Here is a 14,255-nt window from a genome sequence, read left to right on the forward strand (position 1 = left end):
GAAGACAGATGGAGGACGGATTGTCTGAGAGACCTATGGGGGACTCTGCTTTTTCTAAGGGCTGCTCCAGGGGAAGTTGTGGGAGGAGAGGCTGATCTCTCTGGGCTGGACCCTTCCGTGGGGTTGAGACAAAGCACAGCCTGCAGCGCATAGCTCCTTCTGAGGAGGGAGTGGGGGCAGCAGAGAGAGCCGGGGCTGAGAAGTTGAGGTGAATCCAGCCCCTCTGAGAATTGCATAGCCCTCCCTACCTGCACAGATGGGAGCCTTCCCACACACTGGAGGGGACACGGCTAGTCGCCTCAGAGGTGAACCAAGGGGGCAGGGAGCCCTGCTCTCCTTGAAGCGTGTGCTGTGGAACAGCTTCCTTCACACGTGGGGCTCAAGGTCAGCTCCTAGGGACGCAGAGGGTGCAGCAGGGTGGCTGCCGTTGGCTCCAGGAGGCATATGTGTTTGCGGGTTCCTGTGATGTCTGCATCTAGAGCTGGCCATCTAGTACGGCGGCCACATGCGGCATCAAGCACGTGAGACACGGCTGAGGCCAGCTGGAGGGGCTGGCTCTCTGTGGGAAACACACAGGGGCTTAGTAGGGAAAAGGGTATGAGATAGCTCGTGACTACTTTTTAAAAAATTAGTAAAATCATACTCTCTTGGATATATTGGGTTAAAATATAAAATATTATTAAATTTTCTTCTCTTTTACCTTTTAAAATATAGCTTCTAGAAATTTTAAAAATGTTTTTATATTTTAAGTTCTGAGATCCATGTGCAGAACGTACAGGTTTGTTATGTAGGTACACATGTGCCATGGTGGCTTGCTGCACCCATCAACCCGTCATCTAGGTTTTAAGCCCTGCATGCATTAGGTATTGCTTCTAGAAATTTTAAAATGACACACGTGCCTTGTGTTGTGGCTCAGGTTCTATTTCCATTGGACGGTGCGGCTCTGGCACTCACAGATTGGCCAGAGCTGCCTCCTGAATGAGGGGCACTTAGAGGAACAGTGCTGTGCGACCTCTCACGTAGGGCCTGAGCCTCGATGGCAACTGGACCTTTGTGCATGGGAGCCTCAGGCATAGGCTCTTGAGGTGACATCCTTTAGAAGAGAACTTCGCAATCTCTCCTTCAGCTCTGCTGTGTCAGCAGTCATCTTCGGACATAGGAACTGTGCAGGGCTCTGTATTGACAGACGGACTGAGACGCAGACCCTCCCTGAAGAATGAAAAACCAGGAAGGGAGAACCACCACCCACACAGAGCTAGCAAGAGAAAGCCCGAGCAGTGCAGCCATTGCCGAGAAAGTTCTAGAAGCTGCAGTGCACTGTGGAGGGAGACAGCAAGGGGAACTCCCCTGGGAGGGGCTTGGCAATGAACAGGACCTGACAGGTTATGTGGGCAGAGCTGGCACATGGGCGCTGAGGCGTGAAGGGCAGGAGTCAGGTTGGCACAGCAATGCATGCTCACCTGCCAGCCCCCATGGGGCAGCCTCTGCCGTGACCCTCCAGCCCTGCTGGCTCCCGGCTGGCCAGCTCCTGACATGGGCTTTGCAGTCCTCCATCAAAACCCATCAGCTTGGGGACTGAATGGTGAGTGACCATTGCCTCTGGGTGGTGGAGATGGATGCATGGCAGCACAGTGTGTGACCAGGCAGTGACACCAGGTGCAGCATTACAGCCTCCCGTCCTGCGCAGACCTCCCTTCCTGATGTGTCTTGTTTGGGGCCTTGGGGAAGGGCCCACCTGCCTCCCTGGTCTGCAGGCACCAAAGTGTATCTGCTGAACAGATATAGAGGGGCCTGTCTTGGACCCTGTCAGTTTGTTCTCCCAAGCCCCTGCAGCACACAGACACCATACCTTGGCGGCAGTTTTTCTACTTGAACGTCCAAAGGACAAACTAAACATTTAAAATCTGCAAGCTGGACAGTCTTTGCTTTGGAGCCTGCAGCAAATTTCTTCGTCTTGACAATCCAGTCATTCTTTAGGATCCGGGAGGAGGAGGAAGCTAAGGGAGCCAGGGTGCTGGGGAGGCCACCGGGCACGCACACACGTGGTCCTTCGGGCTCAGGGGCTGTCTGCATGGGTAGGACGGCTGGCATTTCCTTCACCCAAATGCCACATCTGGCTGGATGTCGATGCCTCCTTCTTTTTATTTTTTATTGTGGTAAAAGACACATAACATACAGTTTACCATCAGTGGTCATTAGTACATTCACAAGGTTGTGCAACCATATAGCTCAAGACGTTTTCATCACCCCAGAAGGAAACCCGACATCCATTAGCCATAACTCCCCATCACCCTCTTCCCCCAACCCTTGGCAACCACTAATCTCCGTGCTGTCTCTATGGATTTGCCTATTCTAGGTATTTTATGTAAATGGCACCACGCAATACAGGGCCTTCCGTGCCTGGCCTCTTCCACTTAGCATCATGTTTTCAGTGTTCATCCATGTAGTAGCCGGTATCAGAACCTAATTCCTTTCTATGGCTGAATAACATGCCATTGTACGTCTGTGACACATTTTGTTTCTTCATCCATCTGCGGATACTTGGGGTAGGTCCACCTCTTGGCTACTGTGAGCAATGCTACTGTGTGCATGTGTCTGTGTTTTTGTTTGAGTACCTGTTTTCACTTCCTTTGGCCATGCTTTTGCCCCAGCCTCCTATGAATCTTTCAAGCCAGACTTGTGTTTGAGGGGCCGCAAGTGCAGGGGAAGGAACATGCACGCCCGGAGAGCGAGGAGTCCTGGCCTGGCTCCGCCATGAACATGCTGAGCTTGGACAAGCGCTTTTCTGTTCTATACCTCAGTTTTTTTCCTCTGTCAAGATGAGATAGACCAGACCTGTGTTTTCATCTGCCGCCTTTAGGGTCCTAGGTTTGTGGACCTCTGGGGGAAGAGAGAGAGGCCAGACAATTGAGCTAAAAACCCTTCTTTTCACAACTCCTTCCCCTCCTTGGCGGGAGCATCTCCAGCTCTGTGTGTTGCTTTTCCCCTGCTTCCTATGATGTTTTAAGCAAAGGGCTCCATGGAGACAAGGAATTTTGCCTATCACTGAAGTCGAGGATCTTATGAGTTGAACTAGGCTTTTGTGGTGGCAATGAGCTTGATCCTGCTGGAAGGAGAGAATCCCCCTGAAAGAGATTCAGTCTGGACTCCTCTTGGTCCACTGAAGGGAGGTGGGGCTGGGAAGTGACCCTGGGTCAGTGGGGAGCAGGGAGCTGTCAGCCTGGGCTGGGAAAAGTTCGGTTCTTCACTCATCCAAGCACACTGTGGCTGTCCTTTCTGCAATTCAGAGCAGTGGTGCAGAATGCGAGCCTTGGAGCCATTCTGCATGGGTTTGGGTTCTGGTTCTACAGGTACTGGCCATGTGACCTTAGGCAAGTCACTTAACCACTCTATGCCTCAGTTTCCATACCTGTAAAGTGGCCATGGTTCCCATTTCATAGTTTATTATGAAGATTAAATGAGATGGTCCCACATAAGTCCTAGGGCAGTGCCTCCACCACCTTAGCATTGGTGACATTGATGGCAGCAATGACACAGATGGTGAAGTCCTTCTCCCCACAATCACTCTGAATTTGGATGGCTTTTACATGGCTCCATGCCATTTAGCACCTAATACTTTGTGTGGTTTTTTGTTCTTTAGTGAATCTCTCCAAACAAGTTCCTGAGCTTTTGCAGGGTAGGCTCACCTGTGGTCTGCCCATCTGGTGAGGGGGTGGTCTGGGGAAGGGCCATGGGCTGGGATGGCTGGGCAGCAGGGGCCTGGCATTAGACGGGTAACCCAGACACGCTCCATCCAGCCAGGTTTGTGCAGCAGCATGGGACAGTCGCTGGCGGGCGAGTCCAGCTTTGGGGCCCGGCCAACCTGAGCACAACAGAGATGAGAGCCTGGGCCTGTGCATCAGCTTCCTCGGAAAGGCTTCCCTCAGAGGGGCTCTGTGTAGGAGATGTCCTGGATTGGGAGAAGCAAAATTTACCTTTGGGGGTGGAGGAGGGAGTGGCAGGTGCTCACAGGTAGTTCCTACATCAGCGTGATTTCCTGGGACCTCTGCTTGCTTGACAGAAGCTCATTAGACATGAGGTGGTCCCCGCTAAGTATGGCCACAGAGGTGACCCCGTAACAGCACTTACACACACTATTGTATTGACTTGCCTGTACCCATCGCTTGACTGTGAGCTCTTTAACTGTATGCTTCAAAGTGGTCCTGTTCCCTTTCTGGTATACAGTAGATGCTCAGTAAGTGTTTGTAGAGTAAACACAGAAGGCAGTAAGTGATTTCAGGAGTTTTTCCCCTTCAGAGTGCCATAGCAGTAGGAAGCCCTGTCAGGCTGGGGTGAGCATTGGCTGAAGAATGCCCATGAAAGTCTTCTTTGGATGTCCAGGGTTTTGGAACAAATCACATGTTTAGAGGTTGGGATCCACTGCACCTACCATCCCCTGGGCCACTAAGGGTCACTTCTCTCAGCATGGTCCTGGGCAGGGGCATGGATCAGGGGGTTCCAGCTGGCACAGCCTATTCCTCTGGATACCAGATCTCCTGAAGTTCATGTAGATGAGCTGATGCACGTGACAAGTGGCTTAGTAAATCCACGTACTGACTCCAGCCGCAGTGTGCTCTGGTTTTGTGAAGCCAAATGGGAACCAATTGACAAACCAACAACTCTGAACGGTCATTCCGATGTTACTATTCATTGTCTACATGCGTGGCGTGGGGTGGTCTCCGGGGTGGTGGAGGTGACAGATGATGATTAATCCAGCAGTGGTGGCAGCCTCTGACCTGGACCATTTTGGTAACTGTGACCTCATCGGGCTGCTAGACAGGTGGCTCACACCACGTAGATCTTATAATGATTCATGGTAGCTATTGTTTGGGGCTTGTCCTCTGCCAGCCAGTGTATTTAGAATGATCATTCCTTAGAACTGCCTCATGAGCTGATAGTCTCCCAGTTTCATAGGAAACGGGTCTAGACAGATTAGGTAATGTGCTCAAAGTGAGACAGCTAATAAGAGGCTGTGCTCGTACCCAAAGTCAGGGCACTGTTTGCTTCCAATGCATGTGCTCTTAACTGTGATACTATGTTGCCTTCCTACAGTGACATAGAGTTAATTAAATAATTGGAAAAGTTTTAGCCAGGAACTGCTGCATTTTGCTACTTTTAAGCTCTTGTGTCAACTATCTTCAGTGACACACACACACACACACTCTCTCTCTCACTCACATGTGCATGCATATTTACTTCTGCCATGCATGTTTTTCCTACCCCCATCCCATCCCATCCCATCCCATCCCATCCCATCCCATCCCATCCCATCCCATCCCATCCCATCCATCCATCCATCCATCCATCCATCCATCCATCCATCCGGCCATCTGTCTAACAAACACTTATCAGGTGCTTCCTATGTGCTCTAGGACACTGTTAAGTCCAGGGGATGTGTCAGCGATAACATGTTCTGTATCCTTCTCATGCTCCAGTGGGGGATGTTATTTGAGTAAACAAGCAATTAGAATGCAGAATGATAAGTCCTGCCCACTGGGGGAAGGTGCCAGTGCCACCCAGGCAAGCAGGAGGGATAACTGACGCCATCAGGAATAGTTAGGGAGGGCCAGCCAGAGGAAGGATCTATCTACAGTGAGACCTCAGGGAAAGATTTTTCTAAGGAGAGGAAATAAAACGTGAAAAGGCTCAGGGATGAGAGAACAATGTGCTGGTTGATCAGCTGCTTATTTATGATTTCTTCAGCTTCAGTCAGTGATAGAAACTTGCACAGTGAAGCAACTCTATTTTTGCTATAGGCTTCTGCTTCCCAGGTTCTTTGTCAGGTCCAGGCTTCCAGACAGAGGTCGCTTGGGCTCTCAGTTCCCAATCACTGGCTGCCTTGTGGTGGTGGCTGGCTCCATGGTATGTCAGGCCTTGATCTCTACTCTTGGCCTGTGGCGTTTGGACCACATGGCATCAGGGGCATTTTCTACCCTCCCCTGCTCTGCTTACCAGGCTTCTATTCCTTCTCAAGGCCAAGTTTAGCATCTCTGGTCCCAGGGGTCCACTCCATTATGTCCCAGCTGAAAGAGGCTGCTCGCCTCCAGGCAGAGGGGCTGCTGCCTTCCCAGGAGCCCTCTAGGAACCCTGGCTGCAGAGAGAGCTGAGGTGGAGGCCTCCCCTCTGAATTTTCCTGATAGTCAGGGCAGCAGCTCCGTGTTGTAGCATCACCAAGATCAAGGGAAACGTGTACTAGTCCAACCTTAATTTAACTTATAATCCCTGCCAATTTCATGTTAGCAGATCCTTTCGGAGGTGGAAGTAATGGGCCATATCATGCCTCGAGCTGGAGCAATGACTTATGTTGATGTCACTCACTGGCTTTTTATGGAAATTATTAATAAATCAGTAATTCTATCTGCAGTGATGTTGTTGTGTTTATAAATATTTAATTTACCTTCAGGTGCCCACATTTTCCTCATCTTTACCTTAAACTCTGCTGACGTTGCTCTTCTTTTGGATGTGCCGCTCACTAGATTTAAGTTATCAGTAGTGGGAAAGGTTAACTTATTTCTCCCCCCGCTTCCTCTCTGGAATATGGCTTTCTCCTGTCTTTTCTTTTTAATCTTTATGTGATTTTGGCTCAGGGGGTTGGGGATGAAGCTGAGAGAATACGATGTCTCTTGTGACAGAGATGAAAGATTCGTCCAGCTTCAGAAAAGGACGAAACTTTCCAATTATGGTCTCGCATCGTGGAGACTTGTTGTTGGCATGTGTTTCTCCCTCCCTAAATTAATGACATTTAGAATCTGAAATGGTGTCTGATGTCTTCCTCCCACAGAGAAATATTTTCGTCCTTGCCACCGACTCATCTTTTGAGGCCCAGTGCTTTGATTACTACCGTGTGTCAGGTTGAATGGAAAGGACTTAAAAAATCAAAATAGAAACAGTCCAAGTCGAGTGTTTCTCTAGCAGGGATGGAGTTCCAGGCTCGCAAATGAAAACAGCAGCTGGGAAACAGCAAAAACTTTCTTACCTCTCGGGATCCAACGTGAGCTAATTGTTGTTATTATCTTTTTATTCTTCTGTTTCAGGAAATTGCAGCTTATTTAATAACATTTGAGAAACACGAAGAATGGCTAACCACCTCCCCTAAGACAAGGTAATGTCCCAGATCTTGCAGTTTTTCAAATATGTACAGTAAGTGGATTGATTTGCATTGATTACCTGATTTGGCCAGTCAATTCATGGGCAACGAGTTGAAAATGCCACGTTGTGCTGGATGGCTTTCGACACTGAGGTCTCATTCATTGACATAAGACTGTGGCAGTGAATACGATCAGATGGATTAAAAAGAGTGCAAGTGCCATCCGCCAGTTGGAACTTTTAACCTGACGGCTGGATCCTTCAGCCGGGTGCTTGGAAGGCTTCACAGGCAGGAGCCTCAGGGGAAGTTTATTTTGGGAAATTGCTCGCCTGCCACTAGTGTTCTCTAGAAACGTGCTTTGAAAAAAGAGAAACCAGCTTAACTGCCCACTTTTATCTCAACATGTCTTACAAACTGAAAGTCAAGTTCTTGATTGGTGGTAAAGAGATCCCCCCAAATCAGAAGCAATGGCTAAGCTCGCAGTTTATTATGCAGTAAGTGTCCTTGAACCTGCTAACTGCCGCAAACACTTAGCTTCTCTCACCACTTGGGAATAGAGGGAATTGGTGAAAATATAGCTGGCCCGTGTTCCGCCAGCACCAGTGATGTTACCATCTTGTGAAGAATGGTGATGTTGGGACTTAGGGTTGATTTTAAAAGGCAGCCTCTTTTTGTCCTCCCCAACTCTAGGTTTTTATTTTTGGAATGTTACAATCTAGAGCTTTGGAAATACAATGCCACTCGCTTCCAATTGCTGTTAAGTTTTCTGTTAGCAGTGACAGGACCCAGGTGTTTATTAGCTGGCGGGGTGGTAGCTGGAGTGTGGTTTATACAGGATGCCTGGACTGCAGGCTTGAACTGAAGTGGTGGAACGTCCAGTCGGTTTCGCGTTGAACAGAAGCCCCAGAGTACCCAGGTTTGTTAGCTAGGACCAGGGAAGGGTTGGGTGTGTCCTCTGTGCCCATGGCCCATCAGCTTGACCTGTTCATCCTTCCTGAGTCATGGGAAAGGTCATCCTTGGGAATGTTTATTCATTCTAGAAGGTGTTTTAAAATATCACATTATTAGGCTTAGATATTTACTGGTTAGCATCTTTTAGGTGAGGGCACAATCCTCCCCTTTGAAGGAGGCTGGAGGGCATTGTGGAAGGAAGGTTAGTTATTGAGGCTCCCTTCCCCAGGTGGCTCTGATTGGTTTACCTCCAGCCTGAGAGTGGAAGGAGAGTCCCTCCGCAGGAGTCCCCAAAACCTCAGCCTGCTGTGACCATGGTTTTTCCTTTGCTATAAAATCAAATAGTTTATATCAATCAGCTTTTGCTGTGATCATTCTGTGTAAGAAACGACCTGCAAGCTTAGTGACTTTAAACAACAAATCTTTATTTTCTGCTCATGGGTCTGTGGGCTGCCTGTGGCTTTGGGTTGAGGTCAGGTCTGCTGTGTGCATCATTTTGCTGTGGGACCTAGGCTGGGGAGGCCCCCTCTGCCTGGGAAGTTAGCATCTCCCAGAGGAGGGCAGAGGCTTACAAGCCCAAGGCAGTTGATGCAGGTGCAGTTGAAACTCCTGCTCAGATGTGGCATCATATGTCATGCCTGGTGATAAATCCACTGGCCAAAGCAAGTCCCCTGGCCAAGCCCAGTGAGAATGGGGCTGGGAAGGACATCCCTCCACAGAGTGGGGGCAGGGGTGGGCAGTGGAGAGGATGGGAATACAGTGCCCTATTTGGTGAATACGGCCATGTTAAACTAGAGAGCCTGACACACTCATCTCCCCTTTCTTCTGTGGCATCTTCTTGGAGGACATCATTCCCAAACTTGAGCAGGCATCAGAATCAGCTGAGGGCTCATTCAAATGCGGGCCCCACCCCAGGGTTTCTGATTCAGCAGGTGTGGTGCGGGGGGCCTGAGCATGTGTTATTTCTAAGAAGCTCCCAGGCAGTAGGATGTGACTGATCTGGGACTGTACTTTGAGGGCCACTGGCCTAGTTTTCTGGGGGAGAAGGAGGCTTATCTGATTTCTGCCTCTGGACCATTTCCTGACTTCCAAGGGTGGCCCTTATCTCAAGCAGCCGCCAGCCTCTCCGTGCGCCCTTTACTCTCCGCTCAAACACCCCTTGAATCTAAGTGGAAAGAGAAGAGCTCCTCCTTGGCTAGAGAGGGAGCTTCTCTGGAATGCGTCCTGGGCCAGACACCTGATTTCAGATACGCAGACACGTGCTGGGTTTCAGCCACCCTTTGACGGCAGAACAGTAGAACATTTCAAGGCAGTGGTTTTACCTCGAGTTTCAGCCTTTGGAATTTGGGTTACAATTGAAAAGGGGATGTCACTCAGGGTCATGCCTGACTTGCATGACTTTCTGGAACATACATAGAGCCATGAGACCCCACCCTGAGGCACAGTGGTGTGCCTGGCAGAAGAAGGAAGGCGGGTTTCAGATGTGGTCAAATCTGGGTTTGAGCCCTGGCTCTGTCACTCAGTGGTTTGCGACTGTGAAAAGGTCGTCTTAGCTCCTTTAAAAGCCCCGTTTTTTCTTCTTCATATAGAAAATGGAGTCGATGTTGATCCTGCCCTTGCTGGGTCATGATGAGGATTGAATGTGGTCATGTTTCTGATTCCACTTTGCATGCCGTGCGGGTCTGTCCATGCACGGGTGTCACTGTGACTCTTATCTGTGGGGCAGTCCCCAACCTGCTGGACACTTTGACTTCGACAGGCATCTGCCAGGATTTCTCCGGGCTTTGGAAGGACGAATTTCTTTCCTAAAGGCAGAGGGTGAAGACGGAAGGTTTCCTATTAGTATTATAATATCCACTCCGTGTTTACACTTGAAAGCTTCTTGTCCCAGGAGAAGCAAAACTTGCTGTGGTTGTTCAAGGACCTTCCTAAATTAGTTGTTGAGTTGTGTTTGGATCCCCCCCCCCACCCCATCTCTAGTATTGAAATTAATTGGCGCAGTTAACTGCTGAGTTCATACAAACTGGCCTCCTGGTATTAAGGAATTAATGACACCAATACTCTGCTGCACGAGAAGGCAATACAACTTCTGTTTGCTGCCGCCGCCGCCACTGCTAATTTCATTTTAGAAAATTAATAAAAATGAATTGCACCACTGACATTTATAGAGTTTCCTAATAAAATGATACATTGTTTGTGTGGAGGAATCCCTATTAAATTAATTGTTGTAATCAGTTCACATATAGATGTTGGTATAGAAGCTGCAGAGGGGCCCCCTGCTTGTCTCTGTGGCTTGCTGCCAGCTGGGGGTTATAAATATAGTCCTTGCTCAGATACTGCCCTAATTACAGAGAAGGCCCCGGGAGCCCCAGCTCACCTGTTTAATAATGAGGTGTGCTACACGGAGGCTCCCAGGGCCGGGGACCCTGGGGGCAGCCGCGGTATCGCAACAGAGCTGAATGCTGAGCATTCAAACAGCCCGTATTGTACTCTCAGCAACTGGGACCTCCGGTTTGAAAAATCACCTTGCGGGATGTTTTTTTTTGGCACTTGCTCTGTGCTCAGTGTGATAATAATACCATCTGGAGACCCCAGGGAACTTCATGCTCCCCACCCTGCCAAGTGAATTGAGAATCTTGGAATGAAGAGTGTCCTCTGTCTAGAATGTTCTCCCAGCTCCTCCTGCAGGCCTTGACCGGGTGTCCCTTTCTTGGGAAGGTGTCCCTGACCGTGCAGTTTAGTCTCACCCCCGCCCCCACCCAGCCAGCCCCCTTTGCTCCTTTCTTGTTTTACGTTTCTCTGGAGCACTCATCGCCGTCTGACACGCTGTGTCTGTCACGGGTGCCTTGCCTAATTTATGTATTCATTACTTGACCCACTCCAAAGTGTTAGCACCAAGAGAAGAGGGATTTTTAGTGGGGCTTGTTCATGGGGCACCCCCAGCACCTAGAACAGTGTGGACACCTCCCAGACCCTCAAGAAATATCCGTAAAATGAACAAAAGTGACATAGAAAGGTGAGCCTGAGTTGTGAAGGAAGGGACCTGGTTTTCTCCGCTTCAGTTTTTCGGGTATTTCTAGTCCCAGGATTGTCCGGTTGAGCCAGCACTGTGCTCTCGCATACCGCCCATAGGCCGGATGCTGTGCTTTGAAACCCTTCTGGCAGCTCTGCCAGGTATGGAAGGTACATGCCCTCCTGGGACTGCATGGTGAGTCCGTGCTAGAACTGGAACTTGAACCCAGTATGATCTCACTGCAAAGCTCATACCCTTTGCTTTTGTGCCTGTGAAGGTTCCCAGGGAACCCATCAATAGCTCCTCTATTCCTCTCCGCCTCTCACTGCCGTGAATTCCAAACCAACTAGGAGAACCAGGCTCCAGACAAAGGTTCCCTTTGTCAGTAAGTGTGGCTCATACGTGCTAGCCAGGAGGGTGTTCTACACTGCCCCCTGAATTGGAGTTAGCCCCCCAGTCACAGGCAGTGTGGAAGAGCTGCATACCACGGCAGGGGAGCAGGTCCCTTTCACCAGAGGGCAGGGAGCCAGGCTGAGCCCAGGACAGGCAGACAGCTGCAAAACTGAGCAATCCCAATCATGTATTCCTGCTCCCCTGAGAAATATGCAACCTTCCCTGGAAGCCAGGAACACACAAAACTCAAGATTGAAGTAAGAGCATGTCCTTCCCAGGAATCCTGTTTATACCCATTAGAAAGAGGCTGGAAAAGGCTGTTAATTATCTAATTAATTAATTAGATTGCTATAGATAGCACCTCAACACGGAAGCACTAAGGGTCTTGTAATAGAATTTTCCTATAATGAACACTAAATGCCTTTTGGTCAATAAGCAATAAAATAGCCCAGTAGAAGGAGGGGGTCTAGAAGGAAAGGAGAAAAGTGAGCCCTGAGTTTCAAAAAGACTCCAGTGGCTCAGAGAGAGCTTCCACTCTCCTCCTCCTGGTTTCCTGACCCCATCTGTCCATTCCGGCTTCAAGTGCCCCAGATCTTTCCCCGCCCTGATGGCAGTGGACACCAAGCTGTGATCCTCTGCTCTTTCTTCCCACATTCTCCCTTGTGGGGCTCCCAGGACTTCCCGACTCCATGGTCTCACTGTCAAGTCTCTGTGGATCATTCCCCACATCCGACTCTGTCTCTCCCGCACCTGCATGACATATTATGATCTCCAGCTCGCCATCTTCCCCCTTCCTTCCCTGACCCCCACTCTGCTTTCCATCTTCTGACTTCCCTGGTTCTAGAAGAGCCACCTCCTTTGTGGAGATGCCAGAGCATACAACTTGGACTCCAGGTGGCTCCTTTTTCTCCTTTGTCCCCTGCATCTCATTAGCCACCAACTCTGCCAGTGTTTCCAACTGTAATTCACATCCTTATTTTCATATGTTTTCCCCCCAGGTTCAGCTGTGTCCTCACTGCCACTGTTAGGCTTGGAGTATTGAAATATCTCCCACTAGGTTTCCTTCTCTAAGTTGAACTCCTCCTCCCCATTGTTTTGCCTGAAATATTGCTTTGATTCCATTGTTATTCTACTTGGAAGCCTCAGATACTTCCTGTGAGCTGAGGTAGCCTCTCCAGTGATGTGGTTAAGGCCATTCTTCTGTCTCAACCCACCCTTTTCCGTTTATTTTCCTTGACCTCCCACCTCTAGGTACTGCTACAGTTGGGGAGCTGCTGGCTGCTCTCTGAATATCTTTCTTGTCCCCCACTTTGGCCTTCACTTGGCATTGCCCTCACCTCAAATGCCTTCATGTCCAATCTGGTCTGCCTCTTCCCGGAGCCTTCCCCAAACTCACCGACTCAGGGCGAGCCCTCTTCCCTTCCTGCTCCCATAGCTGCACGTGCGTTGTCGTCAGTTGTTTGCCAATTCAGCTGTCACGAGTAAGTCTTTCTTCCCCAGTGGGGTGGCGGGTTCCCCAAGGACAAGGTCATGCTGTCCCTTTTATCTCTTCACAGCCTGTGTGCAGGGAGGCCAGGGCTTTGATGGGGTGGAGTTGGGGGTGGACAGAGTGTGGATGCATTGCACAGCAGCAAGTTTGCCCAGGAGGCAGGAGTGCCAGTGCCCGCCATCCATGGTGTTCTTTGTCCTAGACAGCCCTTGGGGTCCCGGCGTGGTGCTAGCCTGTGAGCTGAGGCCTCTGCCTAGAAAGCCAGTGTTATCAGGCCCCAGGCTGGTCCTGGTGCAGCGGGGTTTGTCTTTGTTCAGCCCCATTGTAAGACCCCTGGCAGTGACCTGCTGGCCACCTTTAAGGCATCTGCTCTTTGGGACAGACAGTTAGAGGACTTTTCTAAGGAAGCCCCTATTCCTGGGAAGGCTGCTCGAGTGACCGGAATAGAATTGCAAAAACCATTTAAAAATTCCCAGAGCTGAAAAGAAATGCAATTCTGACACCTGCTGCAACCTGGATGAAGCTTGAAGATGTTATACTCAGTGAAATAAGCCAGACGCAAAGGGCCACACATTGTGTGATCTGCTGACTGAGGGATCTAGAATAGTCAGCTCTGGAGATGGAAAGTAGATGGTGGTTTCCAAGGGGCTGGGGTGGAGGGAGGGAGAAATGAGGAGTTAGTGTTTAATGGGTACAGCGTTTCAGCTGGGGAAGATGGGTGGCGGTGATGATGGTGGCAGAGCGATGTGAATGTGCTTAATGCCACTGAACTTACACTTAAAAATGGTGAAAATGGTAAATTTTATGTTACATATATTTTACTACAATTAAAAAAAAAATTCCCAGAGTTGCCTCTGTAGCTCTTCCTCAGGTATTCAGCTGGGCAGGATTGGCTGGGGTGGACGAATCATGTGTGGGTGTGTGTGTGTGTGTGTGTGTGTGCATGTGCAGGGGGTGCTGTTGGTGGCCAGAGTTCAGGAGGGCAGTTTTAGATTTAGAGCATTTTAGGACTGTACTTTGGAACTATGCAGGAAAAAGGAAACTGGGTCAGCAGTGGTTTCCACGTGGTAACCTTTGCATTATGCTGAACGGGGGACGCACTTCAAATTAACACAGAGACGTGTCACGTTAGGTGCGTTTCAGCATTTGTGTAATGTATCACAAATCCTTGGCCAAGGCCATTGTTGGCCAAAGGGCAACTGCAGGGCAAGGGAATTGGCGGGTGCCACATCTGTCAGAGTTCCCAGGGAGCCTCCTGCCCGAGGACTTCCTCGCAGGGTACC

The 14,255-nt window shown here is 49.7% G+C and overlaps 1 protein-coding gene across 16 annotated transcripts in view; it reads left to right on the forward strand.

Annotated features, from left to right (window-relative positions):
• Positions 1-14,255, forward strand: part of CAMTA1 (calmodulin binding transcription activator 1) — a 975,709-nt gene that overhangs the window by 302,907 nt on the left and 658,547 nt on the right. For all 16 annotated transcript variants that reach the window (XM_032758772.2, XM_058443996.1, XM_032758776.2 and 13 more), the window contains one exon: positions 7,074-7,141. In XM_032758772.2, coding sequence (XP_032614663.1) covers positions 7,074-7,141 — 68 coding nt within the window. The remainder of the gene's footprint in view (positions 1-7,073; positions 7,142-14,255) is intronic.

Source organism: Hylobates moloch, unplaced genomic scaffold, assembly GCF_009828535.3.
Source record: "Hylobates moloch isolate HMO894 unplaced genomic scaffold, HMol_V3 SCAFFOLD_9, whole genome shotgun sequence".
Classification (NCBI taxonomy): domain Eukaryota; kingdom Metazoa; phylum Chordata; class Mammalia; order Primates; family Hylobatidae; genus Hylobates; species Hylobates moloch.